This window comes from Equus asinus, chromosome 20 (genome assembly GCF_041296235.1).
Source record: "Equus asinus isolate D_3611 breed Donkey chromosome 20, EquAss-T2T_v2, whole genome shotgun sequence".
NCBI lineage: Eukaryota > Metazoa > Chordata > Mammalia > Perissodactyla > Equidae > Equus > Equus asinus.
In genome coordinates this window covers 11,206,332-11,229,310 of record NC_091809.1, presented here as the reverse complement: position 1 = coordinate 11,229,310, position 22,979 = coordinate 11,206,332, and the positions used below count along the sequence as shown (strand labels likewise).

General features: G+C 41.0%; 1 protein-coding gene across 1 annotated transcript in view; it reads right to left on the bottom strand.

Annotated features, from left to right (window-relative positions):
• The window catches only part of LOC123279865 (uncharacterized), an 89,149-nt gene extending 69,690 nt beyond the window's left edge, over positions 1–19,459 (bottom strand). The window contains exons 1-3 of the mRNA XM_070491461.1: positions 19,308–19,459; positions 7,086–7,598; positions 2,961–3,086 (exon numbers count right to left, since the gene is read on the bottom strand). Coding sequence (XP_070347562.1) covers positions 2,961–3,086; positions 7,086–7,598; positions 19,308–19,459 — 791 coding nt within the window. The remainder of the gene's footprint in view (positions 1–2,960; positions 3,087–7,085; positions 7,599–19,307) is intronic.
• Between the last annotated feature and the right edge of the window lie 3,520 nt (positions 19,460–22,979).

Below are 22,979 nucleotides of genomic sequence, written 5' to 3'. Positions count from 1 at the left end.
ATGCTAAATGATTTTCAAATGGGCTTTCCTTTTTTATTTTTAATTGTGGTAAAATACACATAACATAAAATTTACCATCTTAACCACTTTAAATGTTAACCATTTTTAATTGTACAGTTCAGCAGTGTTAAATATATTCACACTGTTGTGCAAACAATCTTCAAAATTAGTTTCATTTTGCAAAACTGAAACTCCATATCCGTTAAACAACAACTCCCTTTTCCCCCTTTCCCCAGACCCGTGGCAACCAACACTCTTCTTTCTGTCTCTATAATATGACTGCTCTAGGTATCTCATATTAGTGGAGTCATACGACATTTGTCTTTTTGTGACTGGCTCATTTCACTTAACATTACGTCTTCAAGGTTTATCCATGCTGTAGTATGTGCCAGAATTTCTTTCCTTTAAGTCTGAATAATCCATCATTGTATGTATATACCATATTTTGTTTATCCACCCATTTGTCAATTGATACTTGGCTCTCTTCCATCTTTTGGCTATTGTGAATAATGTTGCTACGAACATGGGTTTCAAATGCCTCTTCAAGATGTTGTTTTCAATTCTTCTGGATATACCAAAAATGTAATTTTTAGATGATATGTATTCTTTTTTAAAATTCTGTGAAACCACTGTACTGTTTTCCATAGTGGCTGCATCACTTTACATTCCTATCAACAGTGCACATTGTTTCCAGTTTCTCCACATCCTCCACAACAATTGTTTTTTTGATAGTAGCCATCCTAATGGGTATGAAGTGGTATCTCATTGTAGTTTTGATTTGCATTTCCCTAGTGATTAGTGACATAGAGCAGTTTTTCATGTGCTTACTGGCCATTTGTAGATAGATCTTCTTTGGAGAACTAAATGATTTTTTAAAAATATTTTTTATTGAAATTTACCAACATATAGAAAAGCATGCTGATTGACTCAAAGTTTTGTTTCCAGTAAATTATGGTTGATTATACAAACGGTTTTCCTTAGTTGAGACAATTCAGAGTTCATCAAAATCATCATATGATGTCCATCATGAATGGTATTACCATTCCACCCCGTGTCCCTTCGGGAAATAGCTACAGTTAGAGATCAGGATATATGGCTATGAACTGCCTCAGTACTGGCCCCTGAAATATCTATAAATAGTATATCTCAGATGTGAATCCAAGTAATGGTAGATTTTGCCCTGAGAATTCCATTCCAGGTAATCGTATAAAACCTATCAATCAACCAACAAACAAAAATACAGTGAATGCTATTTTCCCTACAAATGGAAAATCTGTTGTAGGACTTTTTCATGGTGAACATATCCTGTCTTTTTTGCTTTCTTTCTATCACAGATTGAGGCACCCAACTGCAGTGGCCAAGCTGGGGTGAGGGCTGCTGCTCTGCACAGAGAAGAGTGAGGAAGCCTGTTTTTTTGGGGTAAAGAGTTTGAGATTATCTAAGGATATTCTACAAATATAAAAGTTCTTTGTCTATTTTGTTTAGTTCTTTGTATTTTTTCTACTTAGGTATTATCTGTGCCTCACTTTTCTGTAGCAGTGTGTGCAGTCAAGGAATAATGGTATAAAAATATACATAAAATATACAATTTAAGTTGAAATAAAAGAAGTAATATACATTTGTATTAAAAAGTTGTATAATTTGTTATTTTCAAAAAGAACAAAACTCCTATTTTGAGGCCTCTGACCTCTAGACGTCCTACTGAGGGTGAGAGAAATGTCCAATTTTAGTGTCCCCTTACCATTAGTAGATATTTTTAATAAGTTTATAAGGTCATTCTGTGAAATAAAGGAAACTACATACACAGATTTCATAACATATTCATGATTCTAGACTAGTAACTTTCAGTTTTTTCTATTGAAAAAAGAATCATAAGGGTTAAAACTGTAAACTATTACATCCAGAAATATTTAATCAATTACTCCCTCTTGAAGCTTGACTGATGAAAATTACACACTGGGTGTTTTTAGAAGAAGCTCTTTCAACTTTTCATTTTAAGTAATAATTGCATTTCTTTTACATATTTGTTTGTAATTTGTGTATTTAAAATGTGGTCTGGGTTTTCACTCAACTACCATATGATTTATTCTCCTTCTTTGGAGTAATTCTCTAATAAAATAATTAATGACAACAGCATAATGATTAATGATGATATATTATCCTTATAGCTCCTAGGAGATACAAGTGCTTTATTACAGATTTCATTGCCTTCATCAGTACTATGAGGCAGACAGGATGAGAGCACATTATTCCTTTTATGGGAATTTAAAACACAAAAGAGGTTTAAGTCATGTCAAATAATATTTGCATGTTTTCTATGTCCATGGATACGAATATTAGTTCATAAATGTGGGGAATTATTTGTTCTATACAAATATTTCATTTATGAGCCTACTACTAACCAAAGTGTTCTCTCAAAAAGAGAAAGGTTTACAGTTTCCCAGATTAATGACATGCCAGTGATTACCAACTTTTATCCTTATTTTGCTTAATTTCATTAAGCTCCAGGAAAGTATTTTAACAAAACAATAGTTCCATCAAAGAATTTAAAATGAGATTAATTAATTCTGACTTGACAATTTTCTGTCTTTCACTTAAGTTTGGGACTTTGGAAATTACTGGTATAGTTAAACAATACACAGCAGGAGAAATTGCCTTGGCAATATTTAGGAACACCAGCCTGAAGATCCAAATTACTATAGCTTAGGGCAGAGGTGGGTCTGGAATCTGGATTTCCTGAAGTCTAGGCTTGAGTGCTTTCTACTCTTAGTTTATGAAACATACAGCTGCAATGTTTTGTACCTACTTTCATCAGTACATGCTGCAAAATAATGTCGTTCTGAAGACCAGCTTAAAAGAAGTGTAGTCATGGACTTCAAGTGCAGTCACTCTGTAAGTTTAAAATTGTGTCATGCTGAAATTTGATTGTATATTCTTATGGTGTGTAATGAGTGACATACCTGCCCCAGGATGCCGCATTTGTAGATGCCTTATTAACTGGAACACATGAAGAGTCAATGACGGTTGATTTGTTCATTTTGTAGCAGAAACCGCAGTCTGGATCCAACATACATTCATCACAGTAACTGGAAAATGAAAGAGTCACAGTCATGTTAGCAGAGACTATTGTTGCTCCTCTGCATTTTCCATTCTACTTTGCAGTCAGCTTGAGGCCACGCACGGGACTAGTTTTGGCGATGGCAAAGTGACATGTGCCAAGGCAGGTGAGAGCTGGCAGGTCTCTTCCGTCTCTCCCTCCTCTGGCTGCAGTAACTTCAGAAGCCACTTTGAGATGGAAAAGGCTTGGATCTGAGACACTGGATGCAGAAGAACCCCCATCCACCTGTAGCAAATAAATACTTGCTTTCCTATGCCACTGAGATTTGTTACCAAAGAATGGACTGGCCCACCATGCCCAGCTGACTGGTTCCAAATTATACAAAAGCATTTATTTCTCTTAATTGTCTCTGTCATGTACCATATCTTTTAAAAATGGACAATATTTTGTTAGTAATATATATGTATCCTGAACTGGAAAATTCAAATAATGAAAAAATTCTATCTAAAGAAAAAAGTTAGAAAACAAAAATACCACCCCCCAAATAATGGTCATGGTTAACATCTTGGTGGACATCTGTACCTTAACAAATATCTATTGAGTATCACCTATGTGTTATGCTTAATTTAAAAGAAGCTGGTGTAGGAAAAAAGGCTAACTTTTCTCTAAGTTAATTACATCTACAGGTTAGATCATGGGGCCATAATCAATTAATCATTGATTAATAGATGAATCATTCACCTAGCAGCAGTATCTTGACTGCAGAAAAATTCTAAAGAGGCAAAATCCTTTAGACGGCAGAGTTTTCCCATCTAAGCCTACAGCATGCTTGTAGAATGAGTTTTCTTGCTGCCACCTCATTTGCTAGACAATTCTGGAGCACCGCACATACATGGCAGGCACATGCAAGGCACTGGAGACACTAAGATGAATAAACCAAAGTCCCTGCTCCTTGGTAGAGAAAAGGCGAGGATGAGAAAGAGAGACACAAGGAAACGATGTCAGCGCACTAGAAAATACTTACCAACTACTCTAGGGACAGAGGCCTGTTCATTTCCTGTAAGAGTGGGGGTAATTTCAGTGGTGATATTTGAACTGGATCATGAAAGAAATTCACCAGGCAAAGAGGCAGAGGCAAGGGCATTTCAGAGAACTGCTTATTTTACAGTTAAGGATCAGTCAGTACAGACTTCTTAAATATCCACTGTGTACAAGTAACTATACTATGGAGAAACAGGGTAAGAACCACTGAAAGTTACCCAAAAAAGACATGATTCCTCAAAATCAACATACTTCTCTGATTCCTTTAGCTAAATGGAAAAACACTGGCATTGTTTAAAAATTAGACTATTATCATTTCAGCCTTCTTCTGTAAACTTTTCTTTTGCAAACAGCCATCCCTATTTTTAAAGGAGACTTCAGCCCTACACTAAAAGCAAAAAAGAGGCCTTTCAAAGCCTAGTGAAAGGTCAACGTACTTAAGAGAGGTGATACAGCACCGTAAATATAAAGCTGACCACACGCACTGTGATAAGCAAAATAAACAAAACAATAGAAAGTGCTAGAAGTACTCTGAGCTTCTGGCTTTGAGAAGTAGATGAGGCTAATTTGGAAAGGAAGATAATTCCTAGTAGTATTTTGTTTGTTTAGTCTGCTGGTACAAGGTGGAATCTATCAACCTTGAATGCTCCAATGGCTTTAAATGATACTTATTTTGGAAAGGTCAACTCACCCATTTGCAGAGATATGACTCTACTTTATTTCTTTAAAAATAAGTAATTCCTATAAAAGGCCAAAAAACATAATGACAAAAGCTAAAAGGTACTGAGAACATGCTATATGTGCGTGTCAGACACACGAGGTGTGATCTATAACGCTTCGCCTCCGCCATCACTCATGCAAACATGCAACTCTGACTACAGCTCCCCATTCTCCCAGCTTCATATTAGATGACCCCTACTCTGCCATGATCATTCATTCAACAAATACAAATATTTCACACTTACTGTGTGCCAGGCACTATTCCAGGGGCTGGGACACATTAGTGAACAAAACAGATTCCCTGCCCTTGTGGAGCTGATTTGTATATTACACCTCCTGGTGACCTCCGGTTAGTTGATCCCTCTATTTGCTCCCCATTCAGTAGCTTTTCCTTTCTTTACTTCCATCCTTATCTAGCTTATTGACCATGGCCCATCATTTCAACATCCTAAATTTCCCTGCCCATTTATCTTTCCATCTCACCCATCTAGCAAAAATCCTAGCCATATATTTATGCAAACATTTGCCTTTCCTGTGCCTTCACCCACATACACAAATGCAGCTGAAGGAATCACACAACAGAGCAGATCAGTAGTCCCCTGTAATACACTACTACCAGCCTCAAAAGGATCCTCAACAGCCTGAAATTGTTAATGGTTTTCTCTAGTCAACTCCATACAAGGACTATTTCAGCCACCCTACACAAGGACTATTCTTCAAATCTCCAATGCTGCATTTCTCTTTAAGCTCTGCAAATGATGTTGACTCCAGCTTGACAGAGAAAATAGATGAAAGTTGTACAGATGGGAACTTAATAATACTATAGCAAAAACATATAAACCATCCTACTTTCCTATGGTCCAGTTACAAAGACAAACTGTTCTTCTTACCTAACTTTTCCAAATTTTTTCCAACTTTTCTATCTGGGCTTTCATTCCATTCCATCTCCTTAGACCATTTCAGACCCTTGTGATTACTGCCACTTCTTTCTCTTACACGTCCACTGTCTTAAGGTAGATGTTTAGGTTTTTGATTTGATATCTTTCTTCTTTTTTTAAACTTTCTTCTTTTTTAATGTAGGCATTTATAGCTATAAATTTCCCTCTTACCACTGCTTTAGTTGCATCCCATATTTGGTACGGTGTGTTTTCATTTTCATTCATCTCAAACTACTTTCTAATTTCCCTTGTGATTTCTTCTTCGATCATTGGATTGAGAAGTGTTACTTAATTTTCACATATTTGTGAATTTCTCAAATTTCTTTCTGTTAGTGATTTCTATTTTCACTTCATTGTGATCAGAGAACATACTTTGTATGATTTCAGCCCTTCTTAAATTTACTGAGGCTCATTTTATGGCCTGGCATATGATCTTTCCTGGAGAATATTCCTTGAGCACTTAAGAAGAATGTATATTCTGTTGGTGGTGGAGTGTCCTCTAGGTATGTTAGATATACACAGTTTATAGTCAATACACTAACCTTAAAGAATCTTGACCCCTTGGTTTCTAACAGTCTTCACTTCCACTTAACTATGTCCACATCCTGGAAATTGTTATCATCTAGAACAGGGGTCAGCAAACTATAGCCCTTGAGACAAATCCAGACTACCACCTGTTTTTGAAAATAAAGTTTTACTGGAGCACAGCCAGGCCCATTTGTTTACCTATTGTCTATGACTGCCTTCAAGTTTCAAGGGCAGAGATGAGAAGTACTAACAGAATCCACAAGGCCTGCAAAGCCACAGATATTTACAACCTGGCCATTTACAGGGATTTTGCTGATACCCGATCTAGAACACATACACAGATCCCATATGCAGATTCTTCACTCCTTTCCTTCAAGATCCCTCAGTTCCTTACTCCTGAAAAGGATAACTGCTCTTCTACCTTAACCTTCCACACTTCTTTCTTCCTGATCTTTCATGGCTTTGCATCCTTTTCTGCCAAACTTTCATGGTAAATCCCTTTAAGTACTCTCACCAGGCCCTCAAAGTCTTTGTACTTAGGTCCTTCTACATAGTCATCCTAAAAATTTTATGTTTGACTCTTTCCAACGATGTTTCTTCTTTCCTCCTTCATCTAGGTTGCTCTGTACTGGTGGAGAATTAACACAACCAGGCACACTGATAAAAGTACACATTCACAGTATTCAACTGCAGCTGGATCCTCACTGCTGGCAGGGCACTTTAACCTGTCCCTATTCAGTGACTTTCCTCATTCCACACAATCGCCTCCTATAAGCCCCTAAGCACACGCACCCAGCTACCTCTCCCAGATGGAATCATCTTCGCAGGCGCCCTGGTCGTCCGTGTCCGGCGAGCAGGGAGAGCGGGAGCTGAAGGAGGGCCTCCTCAGGCTAGCGGCCGTGGCTGTGGAGGGCCCGGGCTGCTGTGCCCAGCGGGGACACGGAGCGGCGTCCACGGACGCCGGGGGAACGGACGAGCCCGGCCCGGGAGAGAGCAGCAGAGCGCGGCCGGACTCCGCCGGGCTCGGCTCTGGGCAGGCAGCCGCGGCTCGCCGACACCTCCCCGGACGACGGCGGCCCAGCAGCCGCGCGCTCCCCGCGCGCGCCGCCGCCCCCACGCTCCCCGGCCGCTGCCCCGCCCCCCCCTCCCCCCACCTCGGGCAGTGGACTGCGGACAGGGACAGGGACAGGGACACCCTCCTGGGAGAACTCCTGGGGCCTCGCCCACACCCTGCTTTGGACCTTCGCGGAGCGGCAAGGTGCGCTGACAGGGACGCAGGGTCCCTGCTATGCTCGCTCTCGGGGAACTGCAGCCTCCTCCCTCGGGTTTTACTTGAATGTTAGACCCGAAACCATGCAACGTCTAGAAGAAAACATAGGCAGTATCCTCTTTGACATCAGTCTTCACAGCCTATTTTCAAGTACCACGTCTGACTGGGCAATGGAAACAAAATACAAAATGAACAAATGGGAGTACCTCAAAGTAAAAAAAAATCTGCCCGGCAAAGGAAACCATCCACAAGACCAAAACACAACCTAACAACTGGGAGAAGATACTTGCAAACCATATATCGGATAAGGGGTTAATATCCAAAATACAGAAAGAACTCATACATCTCAACAACAACAAAAAATCGACAACCCAATTAAAAAGACGGGCAAAAGATCTGAGCAGTGATTTCTCCAGAGAAGGTATACGGATGGCCAACAGGCATATGGAAAGGTGCTCAACATCATTAGCGATCAGAGAAATGCAAATCAAACCTACAAGGAGATGTCACCTTCCTCTGGTCAGAATGGCTCTAATTAGCAAGGCAAGAGACAAGTGTTGGAGAAGATGTGGAGAGAAGGGAACTCTCCTGCACTGCTGATGGGAGGGCAGACTGGTGCAGCCACTATGGAAAGCAGTATGGAGTAGCCTCAGAAAACTACGAATACATCTACCATATATATGATCCAGCTAGCCCACTGCTGGCTATTCATCCAAAGAACTTGAAAACACCAATGCAGAAAGACACATGCACCCCTAGGTTCACTGCAGCATTATTCACAACAGCCAAAACTTGGAAGCAACCTAGGTGCCCATCAAGGGAAGAATGGATAAAGAAGATGTGGTATGTATACACAATGAAATACTACTCAGCCCTAAGAAATGATGAGATCCGGCCATTTGTGACAACGTGGATGGACCTTGAGGGTATTACGTGAAGTGAAATAAATCAGAGGGAGAAAGTCAAACACCGTGTGATCTCACTCATAAGTAGAAGTTAAAAACAATGACAAACACACACAGAGCAATGGAGGTTGGATTGGTGGTTACCAGAGGGGAAGGGGGGAGGGCAGAGAGCAAAAGGGGCGATGAGGCTCACATGTGAGGTGACGGAGTATAATTAGTTTTCGGGTAGTCAGAAGGTTGCGTGTTCAAATCACGTCGGGGTCAAGGTTGTGACTTTTCTTTAGCAACCGATGTAAATTTTGTCTGGCACCTCCCAACGTCGGACTCTCTCTTACCTTTTCTTTACTCCCAAGGGAGTTCTTGTGAACAACTCAGCGATGGACAGTCACCTAAGCTGGACGGTAAGGATGACCTAGAAGGGAAGAAAAACCCACATGAGCTGAAATTTAGGTTGTTATATTTATTTCCTTATCTGTGCTGTTCTTCAGATATGACATTAAAACAGGGCATGAGGAGACTTTGTTAATGAATTTACCCTGGTGTGAAAGTGGTTTTATTGGGTCCCCAAATGGATATGGCATGGTTTCCCTGAGTGGATATTTGTGTCACCTTGATGAAGAAGTTAGTTTCCCAATTCTCTTCTCCTCCTCCCACCCCTCACACACACACAAATACACACACACACATTTTTCATACTTTGAGTTTCCTTTGTCAAAAGCCGCTGAACACTGTGGTTAAAGGGAAAATACCGTGAAGCTGATGAACAATTTATGTTGAGGGTGCGGTCCTTGAACTCTCTGAGAGTGGAAAATTATCCTGACATTTACCTCCTTTTTACTTAGGATTCATCTAATTGCGTCTCTCCAATAGGACTATGAAACAATCAAGTTCCAGATACAAACCAGTTGTCGTAACCTGAGAACGAGGAAAAACCCAAGTTTGCAGAAATGGAGATCTTTGTGGCTTTGTCAGGATTAAGCTTTCACTGCGTCAGCCTCACTCCCCATTCAGTTTAAAACCTGTCCTTTGCTGAGCTTAGAGAAATAATATAAAGGCTCTTCTAGGTACGGTTTTTAAAAGGCACAATTGATGAAATCTTCAAATTGACAGCATAGCACTTGCTTTGAGGTCCAAGTGATTTGAACACCCAACCTTCGGGTCCAAAGTCAGATGTGCTAACACTGTGCCAGGAAGTCACAGACACCAACCCTTTTCATATATTTAACGTATGCTAATTTCTCAGTTGCAAAGTTCGGTATTTACTATCTATGTGTCCAGACAGTTTGGGATTCCTTCTAGGCTCCTTGTCCTTTCATCAGGAGGATGTAAAAAAGCAAGATGAAAAGGTGGGAAAAGTAGAGAAAAACTTAGAGCAGACTTGTGGATGGGGGCTCAGGGAATACTTGCCTTTAGCAACCGCAAACAACCAGCTCTCCCTGGGGCTTTTGAGGCTCTGGCTACGCTCTGAGCTGGTCCCGCCCTTTTTCCAGGACTTCTGGTTCCAGCTGCCATTGAGCTATACTCAGAAGGAATGTGAGGTGGGATGGGGAGAGTTCCCTTTGGCAAGGGAGCGTCCTAAGGACCAGCAGGCGCCTGGGGGAATTTCTACCCACGGGGGAAATGGGAGAGGAGCCAATGGAAGCAAACGCTTGGAGTCATTTGTCTTCCCGGGAGCGGGTGTTTGGGAGCAGCCTGGGTTCTCAGCTGGAGCCCTGTCCTATTTGGGGGACACAAAGTGGCCTGGGGACCCAACCTGTCCACTCCCTCCCTTCCTACCTTCACGTTCCTGAGAATGGCCTGCAGGACTGACTCCCCATGTCATCTGCCCAGGGACGGTCATGCTTGACCCTCCCTCCCTCCCTCCCATCCCTACGTTCAGATGCCTGGAATTTAGCTGGAGCTCTGAGTGTCCCGGGTCTTCTGTAAAGAGAAACGTGGGCGCTGCTGTGGGAATGGGCTCTCTGTGTGGTGGCTTCGCTTCTGAAGGTTTTCTTCTCTTTAGAGTGACCTTAAGAACAGTTTTCCTAATTTGTTTCCCAAACATTTCCATAATCCTAATAAGTCTCACATACACATACACAGACACACACACACACACACACCATGTTCTAGGATGTCCAAGCACTGTTTTAGTTGCTGGCGACAGGTCAGAGAACAAACGAGATCCAGCTTTCAGGGAGGCATCAGTCTCAGAATGTACCTGAAGATATTTGACACCTGACAGGCACAACACATAGGGAAGCCTGAGGAGACGATGATGTCTGGATAGGGCTTCTCTTCCTTCTAGCCCTTCATACAAGAGTGTACTAGAGTCGCACCTATGAAGATGACTTTGGTTTTTCTCTATTTTATTTTATTTTAGCATGTGTGTGAGTGAGGAAGATTGGCCCTGAGCTAAGATCTGTTGCCAATCTTCCTCTTTTTTTTTTTCTCCCCAAAGCCCCAGTACATAGTTGTATATCCTACTTGTAAGTTAGTCTAGTTTTTCTACGTAGGACGCTGCCACAGCATGGCTTGACAGGTGGTGGGCAGGTCCACGCCCAGGATCTGAACAGGCGAAGCCCAGGCCACCGAAGCAGAGTGCTCGAACTTAACCACTATGTCACTGGCCGGCCCCTCTCTCTATTTTAAAAAGAGGATGATTGCTACTTTCTTTTCCTCTTAAAGAGTAAAATATGATTTTTTTAAATACAGGAAATTTGGAGGAGAAAGTTAAAATTACCCATAATCAAACATCTCAGAGAAATCAAGGCTGTTGTGGTGATGTGCAGCTTCCCTCGTATTTTTCTATATCTGTATATCCTGAAACATTGCTTTCTTATAAAAAATTTTTTTGTACAACAATTTCCCCAGTAGTACTATACTGACAGGTATTACCTATACATTTAATGTGTATTTTCAAAACAGCTTTATGAAAGGAAGGAGGGAGGGAGGCAAGGAGGGAGGAAAGAAACTCAAGAGAGAAAGAAAAAGGTTGCCAACTGGCTACCCCAGTGGAGAGCCCAGTACACTTCCCATCGCAAAATCCTGTACAGCCGGATAGCCAGGAACCGCAACCCGTGTTGCCTTCCCAGGGTTCTTGGCTTACATTGAATATGGTCCATTCATTCCACATTTCTGGGTGCAGGACATTGAATTGGTTTCTTTTCCAGAAAATCTGAAAGATTCCTCATTAGTCATTCGGGTATTAGATCATTTGAAAAATGGAAATTTCCAAAACAATTAAGTCACACAACTTTTTTTTTTTTACCCCCAAGAAAAGAGATTTCTGGTGTGAAGCATGTAGAAGCTTCTCTCATTAAAACCCCTGGAAAGAGGCGGCTGGGACTTATCGGGGAGTCCATAAGCTGTGCTGGTTGTGGCTCCTCCCCCTAGTGAAATCCAGTTCTTCTTCCTCTTCTGCTTCGAGCCAAAAGCCCTGCACATTGTAGGGACTGAGAAGACATTGAAGCTACTTAGAGAGGAAGGAAAGCAACTCAACTCTAGCCAAGAAGAATGTGAAATTGCCCATGGCTGCAAGGGCTTCTAGGAGCGACCAACTGGTTTCCTGGGCCCTTGGTTACCCACTAGCCTCGGAATCGTCAGGCTGAGAGCAGGTTCCAAGGTGTCCTTTAGGCTCTGCTAGTTTCAGCTCTGCAAAGGTGGAGCGTCTGCAGCATTTTCTCCAACCCAGTGGGGCACAATTTGGGACACACTGCTGCTTCCTACATCAGGGCCACGGGCCACCTGATCCTCAGTTCTTGCCTCTGCAGAACCGAGATGCAGAAATCTTTGGTTTCTGGGACTGAGACACGGGTCCTTGATCCTCTTTAGCTACGTAAGGGGCTCCTGGATCCTCTGGAACTGTCCAGCAACTGACGGACAAGAAATGAAACTAGGGGTGGGATTCAGGGTTCTGGCCCAGAGTCTCCTGTTCTTCCACTTGAGATGGGACTGAGTGAGCATGCCAACCCACTAGGATGAGCCTTGGGAGCAAAATTTAAGGGGGTGTCTAAAACCTCAGTAATCAACATCAATAATATTTTAGTTGTGATGAAATACACGCAACATAAAATTTTCCACTGGGACCATTTTTAGGTGTACGGTTCAGTGGCATTAAGTACATTCATACTGTCATGCAACCACCACTACCACCTATCCACACAACTCTTTGCATTTTGCAAAACTGAAACGAACTCCCCATTCCCCTCTGCCCTAGCCCCTGGCAACCACGCTTCTACTTTCTGTCTCTGTTTGGCTGCTCTAGGTGCTACTTTAGATACATGCTCACAAATGTCCTGAGAAGGCCCTAGAATTTCGTCTTTGGCTGATCTCCAGGCTCAGTGCAAGTGAAGCGAAGTGAAGGAAGTGGAGGCAGAATTATAAATGAACGGAGTATTGAATGAAGACCCAGGCATAGAGCTAACCTGCAAAGAATGAGAGTTTCTCTCTCTCTCTTTTTGCCTCCTGACGTTCAAGAAATCTCTGTCAAAACACTAGCTGAATGCAAGCTAAAGGAACAGAGACTTCAGAGACCACCCAGGACAAAGAATACAGACTTCACAAAAATAGTTTAGAAAAGACACTAAACAATCAGCTGCAGCCTACAGCAAGCAAGAGAAAAACCCTGAATGGGGGATGAATCAGATTTTCAGGGTTACCACATTCTACTATTAAAAAAATTCATTTTCAGCAAAATGCTGTGAAGCATGCAAAGAAATAAGAAAGATGATCCATTCATATAAATCAACAGAAATTCTTGATGAGCCTGAGTGTAGAAGCTTTATTTTACTCTATAATTATAGGGATATACTGGAGCCAGAATTTCTAACTGTTTAATTTTTAAAATTGTAATTCAGGGGATGGCCTGGTGGCTTAGCGATTAAGTTCACATTGCTTTGCTTCAGCGGCCTGGGGTTTGCTGGTTCGGATCCCGGGCGCAGACATTGGCATCGCCCATCAGGTCATACTGTGGCAATGTCCCATATACAAAATAGAGGAAGATTGGCACAGATGTTAGCTCAGGGACACTCTTCCTCAAGCAAAAAAAGGAAGATTGGCAACAGATGTTAGCTCTGGGCCAATCTTCCTCACCAAAAAAATAAATAAAATAAAGCTGTAATTCAAGCCTAGAGAAAAATTGTAATAGTAAATGAATTCCCATATTCTCCCCATCTAGACTTACTAGTTTTTAACATTTTGTTGTATTTGCTTTGTAGGTATATAAATTCATACACATATACACACATATACATATATTTATATGCAAACATATATACATATTATTTGTATTATTGTCATTGTTGTGAATCATTTGAGAGTAAGTTGCAGACCTCATGACACTTAAGCCCTAGACGTTTTAGCATGTATCATGATAAATTTTAGCATGTATTATGCTAAAGAACAGAGGCATTCTCTTATATAATCACAGCACAATGATCAAATCTTGGAAATGTAACATTAATACAACAACAATATCTAATATATACAACATACTTAGATTTTAAAAATTGGCCGAATAATGTCTTATACAGATTTTTTCCCTAATTCAGCATTCAATCCAGGATTATGCATTGCATTTAGTTTTCATGTCTCTTTAGTTTCCTTTAACCTGGTATATTTTCAGCCTGCCCATGTTTTTTACTACATTGATGTTTTTGAAGAATATAGGCTCACTGTTTTTTAGAATGATCCTCAATTGGGGTTTATCTGATTGTTTCTTCACGATAAGATTTAGGTTACACAGGATTTTTTTTGCTAGCGAAAATGCACAGGATAATGTATCCTTCTCAGGAGGAAATTCTAAAGCAGTGGCTGACATTCCCCAATATGCTGAAAAAGACATTAAGGGGTTTGTACACCCGGAGGAAAAAAGGGAAGCACTTACTCCCTCAAGATAGTAACAACTACTAATAGCCAATATTTATTGAGTTCTTCTTCTCTCATTTAGTCTTCACAATAACCCATAAGGTAGGTACAATTATTATGCCTATTTTGCACATAACAAAACTGTAACTCAGGTTAAATCACTCTTTCAATGGCACATGCCAGTGGGCTTTGGAATTGGGATTTGAATCCTGGAATCTGGCTTAGCAACAAAGCACTTAACCATTATCTCTGAAAGATTACTAGCACTTCGCTAAGAAGGCAGAAGAGGTGTGGTAAATAATGTCACAGAAATCCTTGCCTTGGTTGGGACCCAGCTGGAGGAAAGAAACAATCAACTGGAAGAAAGTTTGAACACACTAAACAAAAAGAGTGAATGGGGGAGCTGCTGACAAAAATCACCTCACTGAGGAGAAGCAGCACAGGCTCAAACTCAGCCTTCAGAGCACAGTATATGTCCTTCACTCAGCGAAGCTGATGCATGGGTTTGGAGCTTCAACAAAATTAGAGGTTGACAGGCAGGGGAGAAAGAATCCTTCACCTACAACTACTCAAGGCCATGCATCATTCCTAACCTGCTCGGGAAGCTAAAAGACTCTACAGTGAATGCAAACAAATACCATGACCTCCACTCACTTTAAGAGAAGAATTCCCTCACTATATAAATAGTGCTTAGATAAACAAGATGAGTCAAAGAGAACGCACCAAAGCAAGCATTTTATATAAAGAGTGGGCCCTGAAAGATCTGTTTATCTTCAAAGATGATTAAATTGAGTTCTATTTATGGTTGACCAGAGGTTTGGACCAACCCTCCCATGGAGTACAAGCTAAATAAAATAAAACAGATGGTTGAAGCCATCAGAGAGCTACCCAGGCAATGAAAATTTGCAGAGACAAGATCTAGAGGAGACAAAGGAGGTTGAGCTCAACATTTGGGGCCACATTTCTCTTTAAGAGGATGCTAATTACAAAACCTAAAGTGGTAGCTAAGAGGCTGAGACACTGAAAAGAGCTTTCAGCAACGTCTCAGGGCTGGAGGGGCAAAAATCAGAGTCCAGGGCTCACCGTGGAGGATGAGACCTGGTGAACAGTGCAGGCTTTTCACTCGGACCACTGAGGGGCTGGAGCGTAAACAGGGTGAACAAGACATAGACCAGACCTCTCCAGGACGGAAGTCCAGCTCAAACCTTGATTGTCTATTTCTCATTACGTCATTTTTACCATTTCATTTTTAACTTCTAATTTATTGATTATCACTGAATTTGGTGTTGTCAGTGATATTTTAATTTTTCCACATATTTCATGATTTCTCATATATACTTTCACTTACTATTTGCTTTTTAAAAGTTTCCAAAATTTATCTAATTTATTTTGAATATTTTTATTTGCTCTTAAGTTTACTTTTGAATTGATTATATTTGCATTGTTTTCTTTCTCCTAGATTCTTTAACATTTTTGTTTTGTTTTCCTGAAATCTGAAATATTCAAACAGTTTATCTTTTCACTTTCTTTTCTAATAATGAAAATATTTAAATGATATTATTTTTCCCCTGAATATTTGTTTGGCTTTCTTTCATGAGTCTCGACATGGTAGACTCGTATTTTAAAATGATTCAATAGAAATATAATAAGATTTTATTCATTTTTATGAGCAAAATGACCAAAAATAAGTATGAATCTAGAATATGTGAACACTAAAACTTATTTTAAAAACATAAGTGATGCTACACCTTAAATATTAACAGTCAAGTTTACCTTGAAAACTTATTTTAAAATTATAATTTACTTGGCCTGATAAAAATGCAAATAAATGGAAAGAAGGAAATTTTATAGGTCAATTTTGTGATTATAAGGCAATAAAATTTATAATTAATACTGAGTCAACTTATATACACAAAAAATGAAACCTCAAATACTGAGAAATTTAAAATTAACTTTTTAATAGTAATTGAGAAATTATGAATAAAAAAGACTCAGGAGTCTGTTTTGTCGTGAAAGAAAGACTCATAGCAGCAATAGTGTAGCAGAACAAACTGTTCCCTAATAAAGGATATGTGGAAAAGTTAAGGATAATGATGATAAATGTAAATAATAGACGTGATTTATTGAGTGACTCTCAGAGGTCAGGATACTTTTTTATTTATTAACTAAAACATATATACAAACACTCCCCTCTGGATATAAATGCACTTTTTAACGTATGCAGTTACTCATTCTGGAGTTTGAAACAAGTTGAACAGTGGAATTTGTTAGGAAAGAAGAATTTCTGTGCTGGATGTGAAGACGCTCCCATTGATCAGCTCACCTGCCCTTTCCGACTTTGGACCTTCCATCTTTGAGTTTGTGCTTCCTTGCTTTGGTTTAATAGATGCAAAACATTCAGGGAGAGGAAATAAAAGAGCACAGGGTCACTTTTCCATTTGGAGAGAAGCTGATGCAGAGAATCAGATAGGGCAGAACTGCTAATGATTTTTACAGAACCTCTTTGTGGAGATGAGGGGGAGGTTATCATTGAAGTGTACTCTGCCCCTTACATCCTTACATAGCGTGTATCCTCCTGGATGAGCTCCTTGGAGAATAGGGGAACACATCTGAAGGCATCGCTTTTACATTGATGGATCCTCTGCAGCTCATAGTGTAACCAAACTCACTGGGTTCGCCTCTTGGCGAGTGTGGAGCTAAAAACACTACCAAGGATGAAGTGGGTAGAGAAAAAGGTTTATTGCTTGCTCAAGCAATGGAGAACACTGGGGATAGCTCCCCAAACAGTGTCTCTCCGAGCTTAGTGCTGGTGGAGACTTTGTACATCAGAGTGCACAGGATATGTTACAACTGTGTAACAACTGGGCTCAATCAGGGCACAAGTACAGATGATTACATAATGAGTTCAAGGCACCATTTACATAACAAAGTCAGGGTACCATGACATAGCAAGTTCAATGGAACATGCCATTACGTACTGAATTCAAGGAACATGTCATTACATAATGGGTCCATGGTAACTTTTGGTCACTTAGAGCTGGAGTAATTTGTAGGAGTCTTGCAGCAATTGTGTAAGTTTCATTGTAGGATGGCAATGTCTGCAAAAAGGGGGACATCAACCTCTGAAAAACTGCTCATTTATTTTTCTCCTTGTCTGGAAAACATTTGACAGACCATGTTAATTATGGATCAAATTCTCAGTAACCCTTTCCTTGCCTGGTTTCTGGTCACAATAGGAGGCATAGAAAGGTCTTGGGAGTCCAGACAGTGGGACTGAATTGGAAATGGTTTGGGGCTAGAAGTCATAGGGCCCATCTGTTCCTGAAACATTAAAAGATCCAATTCACCTGGTCTTCCCCTAAGATACCTACTTTATGCTTTCTGATTATCTATATAAATAGCTTTGAAAATAGTCCTGCTTACTTGCTGGTTCCTCTGGAAATCTTAAAGGAGCTCTATACCTGGAGCAATCTGAGCTCAGGAGAGTTCCCACTCGCACTCCTGTAATTTTATCAGGTTCCCTGGCTAGGACTTCAGGATCCCTTAAGACCCCTCACTGGGTTAATTGGAACGAATTCTGGACATTTCAAGGATTGAGGCAAACAAACTCCTTCCCAGAGCAGCATGGTGTTTGCCCTATGAATGAAACTCCTGGGGAAAGAGAGAAAAACGTAGTCCCATAACCCTAGCTGGAGAGGAAAATGAGAGAATCACTAAGATGCTCCAGAACATTCTTTCCTGTGCTCTAGGCTCTTGTTGCCTCTAAGTCTGTTTTTCAGGTACTTACCTTATTTATTCTGTATGCATAGTATGGTCTTAGTTTAGTCAGCTTGGATCTGAAGGTTCAAAATTATTTCCTTACCTTGGGCAGCAAAGTGGAATCATGGCCCTTAAAACGTGGACCTGAGTCGCTGGACACTGTCCTTCATCAGCTCTGAGATCCAGGCTTCAACACAGAAAAGCACAGAACTACAGAAAAAGAAGAGGTATTAGAGAGGATTTATTTTAGAATTTTTCATTTTACAGTTCCCCAAATAAGTATAAACAACATGAAGCATTCTGTAGATTCTAAGGCACTGCGGAGTGACAAGATGCACCATTGTTTTCTGTGTCACCAATAAAGAAAAAACACTGCCAACTGAATTATGACATAATACTTTCTTATTGTTTTGACCTTTTATTTCACATTATTAATAGATCCCTTTTAGACTTATTTAGACCTACTTTTAATCATACATTTTAAAATGAGATATGACTCTCGTACTCATGTAAAAAGGAAAATAAAATGGTTAAGGCATTGTTAAACTTTTCGTGTTCAGAATCCTATTCTTTTTGTGGTGAGGAAGATTGACCCTGAGCTAACATCTGCTGTCAATCTTCCTGCTTTTGCTTGAGGAAGATTGCCCCTGAGCTGATATCTGTGCCAATCTTCTTCCATTTTGTGTATGGGATGCTGCCACAGCATGGCTTGATGAGTGGTGTGTAGGTCTACGCCCAGGATCTGAACCCGTGAACCCTGGGCAGCTGAAGAAGAGTGTGTGAACTTAACCACCAGGCCAGCCCCCAGAATCCTATTCTTCTGAATCATTTTTCCATTCAGTATGGTCTGTGCCTATGTTTTTCCACCCAGTATTGTTTTCCTTGCCGCCAAGAGTATTAGTACCACAGCAACTCTTAAGTATGCTCCACTATTGTGTCTGAGATTGTTACTGAGCAAGAGCTTGTTGCCTGATGTGCATAGAAGCCAATACAATGGCACTGGCTTTTGAGAGAAGAAAGAGCTTTATTGCAACGTCAACCAGCAAGGAGATAGGAGGCAAGGCTCAAATCTGTCTCCCTGAGCTGAAGCTGGGACAGACTTTTAAGGAGTTGGGAATAGGAGTAATTATGCATAACACTAGCTTGTTGGAATCTGATTGGAGTGTGGGAGTGTAACACTCTTATAAGTCCAGTGTGCTACAAATCAAGGGGCCCTTCGCTTCTTATTAGGTTCCCCTCACCACTTTCTTCTCACACTGAGTTCCATAGTCAGGGAACTTTTGGTTCCCTGTGGCTTGAGGTCATCTGAGGGCAAGGTTTCCATCTTCTGAGCACATTCCAGCTGCATGTTTTGCAGTTCTTGGTCATTGCCCCTGCAAGATGACCTTGACATTTCGTTATTGATACAATAGGGCCAGTACAAACTGGTTTACGATGGTTCCAGGATTTTCTTCCAAGCTGTTGAAACCTATCCTATGTGCCTGTGTATTGGCATGAGCATGACTACTCACCACTAGCACCTGTTCAACAGCAATTATAAGGTACTTCTGGATTTCAGATACGAAAATATAAAAATATTGCACCTATTAAAATCAGTGAAAACAGAAGGATTCACAGTATAGTCTTCTTTTCACAATAATACAATCACTCCTGAATCATTTCTGAGTAGCTGGTAAATTGTGTGTTCCTTGCCTGTGGTGTTTAGATTCAAGCTGAGAAGTGCCATAATCGTAGTCTCTTGACTAGCTTTGTGAGTCTTGTATGGACAGTAGTAGTATTGTGGGTATCTGCACAGCACACAACAGAAAGATGTCTTGTTAATTTAATCATACTTGTTAGAATTTTGCACTTCAGCTGGTATTTATATTTTACAGTTTTAACTTTAACTTATAGGACCTAAAGTTGGCTGCTGTGTTTTTGTTGGGGAAGATGTTGATACTGTTGTTGGGAAAAATGAATTATTTAAAACAAAACAAAATAAAATAAACATACATGCATTTGAAAAGTATTACTCTCTTCGGTGGCCCAGTGTTCACCACTTTGGGTCCCGGGTGTGGACATGGCACTGCTTGGCAAGCCACGCTGTGGTGGGTGTACCACATATAAAATAGAGGAAGATGGGCACGGATGTTAACTCAGGGCCAGTCTTCCTTAGCAAAAAAGAGGAGGATTAGTGGCAGATGTTAGCTTGGGGCTAATCTTCCTCAAAAATAAATAAATAAATAAATAAAATTTAAAAAAAAGAAAAAGAAAATTATTACCCTATAAGTGCTCCGAAAGCATCTTGATGCTGACTCCATCAGGATGGGCTAAGTTATGCTATAGAATTGAACAACCTGTAAAATCTCAGAGATAACAACCAAGGTGTCTTTCTCACTCATTCTACATATCCATATCTTCACTCCAGAATGCAGGCTGATGGAATAGTCTTATATGAGATATTCTAAGTCTCACGGCAGAGGGAAAGGAAATGGTAGATGAGAAGCTGACTCTTAAACAGGACAAAAATGCACATCTTTCTCAAAGAGGAGATTATTGCAAGTCACAGGTCCAAACCTGAGTTCTACTGGGCAGGCAAGTATGATCCTCCTGCAAGTAGGGGCAGCAAAGATTTTGAACAATAATGTAACTACCATGGGTGCATAGTTAACATATACCTATGGAGGGACAACCTTGAAGTAATCTGTGCTTCCTTCCATACTATGCCTTCAGAATTGAGTACAGGGAAGTTTTATTAGTCAGGATTCTCCAGAGAAATAGAACCAATAGGATATTCATAGATAGATAAAAACAGATTTACTATGAGGGATTGGCTCATGCAATTGTGGAGCTGAGAAGTCCCATGACCTGCCACCTCCAAGCTGGAGGCCCAGGGAAGCCAGTGGCATAGTTCTAGTCCAAGCCTGAAGGCATGAGAACAAGGGGAGTCAATGGTGTGAGTCCTGGTCCAAGTCAGACGCCCCGAGATAAGAGTGCCAATGTCTGTGGGCAGAAGACAGATGTCTTAGCTCAAGCAGAAAGAGTAAATATACCCTTCCTCCACCCTTTTAGTCTATTCAGGCCCTCAATGGATTGGATGATGCCCACCAGCATTGGCGAGGGCAATCTTTACCACTCTACCGATTCAAATGCTAATGTCTTCCAGAAACACTGTCACGGACACACCCAGAAATGTTTTACCAACTATCTGGACATCCCTTAGCCCAGTCAAGTAAACACATAAAATTAACCTTCACAGAAGTTGGATATATTCCCATCTGAAAATCTCTCATTTTTCTGTGAAATAGATGGTGGTGAATTCATTGACTAAGAAAGAGGGGTTTGGTGATGAGGTAGAGAGCTGAGGAGAGCAGTATCTGGAAAGGCTCTGGAGTCAGAAAAAAGGACAACCACAGAGAAAATGAGATAACCATAGACAAATAAAGGACTGCTAAATGATGCTAGGACCTAGCTGAGGTTGAGAATAGTAAGTGTGGAATGGTAGCTTCCCGACACTCAACTTTGTCGGGCTCTTTGCTTAGCACTTGGCACAGTGCTGCACAAAACATGCATGGTCTTTGATCTCATGGAACTTACAGTCAAGTGGGGAAGATGTCCATTAAATAGCAGCACAAATTAATGTATAGTTACAAATTGTGGCAAGTCTATGTGATGCCAGCCCTGATATCAGTTCCCCTACATTAAACCCAGCATGCATGGGGTTAAAACCAAATCTCTCTTTCCCTGCTTTCTCCCTGGCTCCCAGAATTCCCTATCCGCTGTGAAGACAAACAGCCAAGGTCGCCCACCTGGGTTCCTTATCATCTCCTCCTTCTTCCTGCAAGCAGCATCCCAAGGTGGAACACAGGCAGGTGGGAAAGCTCCGACCAGCCAGGCCACTGACTCCCCCCACTCTCTACAAGCAGTCACATTCCTCACAAACCTTTAAAACCCCTCACCTCCCCTCTTTTGGGGAGGAGAGAGGAAACGAGACAAATATGAGGGCTCACTCTTGTCTCCTGGCTGATGTCATCTGAAATAAAAACCCTCTCCCTGCCATAAGCCTGGAGTCCCAGTTTGTATTTGGCCCCTCTTGTGTGGCAGGTAAAGAACCTACGTTTGTAGGTGCTAACATACAGAAACAAAAGGGTTCTGTGAGAGAATTAATTTGAATTAAGGGGAAGGAGGTCAGGGAAGGCTTCACTGAAGAAGAGACATTTGAATTGAAAGCTGAAGGATGACTAGAGGGAGATGTTCTAAACAGAGGAAATGTGTAGATTAAGGGACAGCAAAGAATTTGGGATGTGGGAGATACTAAAAACCCACGTGACCCGAGGACAGAGAACAACAGGAAGATAGCAGCAGGTAATTCAGGACTGGCAGAGCCAGATTGCAGGGTTTTATAAACTGTGTTAAGGGGTTTACGCCTTACTCCAGGGCAGAGGGCAGCCACTGAAGGGTTCTGAGAAGAGTGACATAAACAGATGAATCTTTAAATGTCCATCCTGGCTGCCTTGAACAGCAAGGCTCGAGGAAAGGCAAGATTAGATGTCGAGACACGATTCAGGCGACTATGGTAATTTGGACTAGAATGACACTTGTGATACAATTGGTCTTTCCCTGATTTCCATGAAGAACTGGAGCTACAGCCCAGAGTCTCTGACACTGAGTAAAAAAGCCTCTTTTGGCTTGGTTTATGTTTGGCTCAGGGCGAGGGGCCCTTCCTGGACCTAAACTCCAGGTCCGCACAATTCTCCACTTCAGAGCCAACCTCCCTACTTCTTTTTCACATCTTACTCTTCCTCGTGAACTCATTCTTAATCATGTTTCTTCTTCTACGTCTCTTCAATCAGCCCTGCCCGTGCTCTTTATTTATCAGCCAGAATGCTTTCAACAAAATCAGCAGTAGCAACTCAGTTTACAGATTTGGGGCT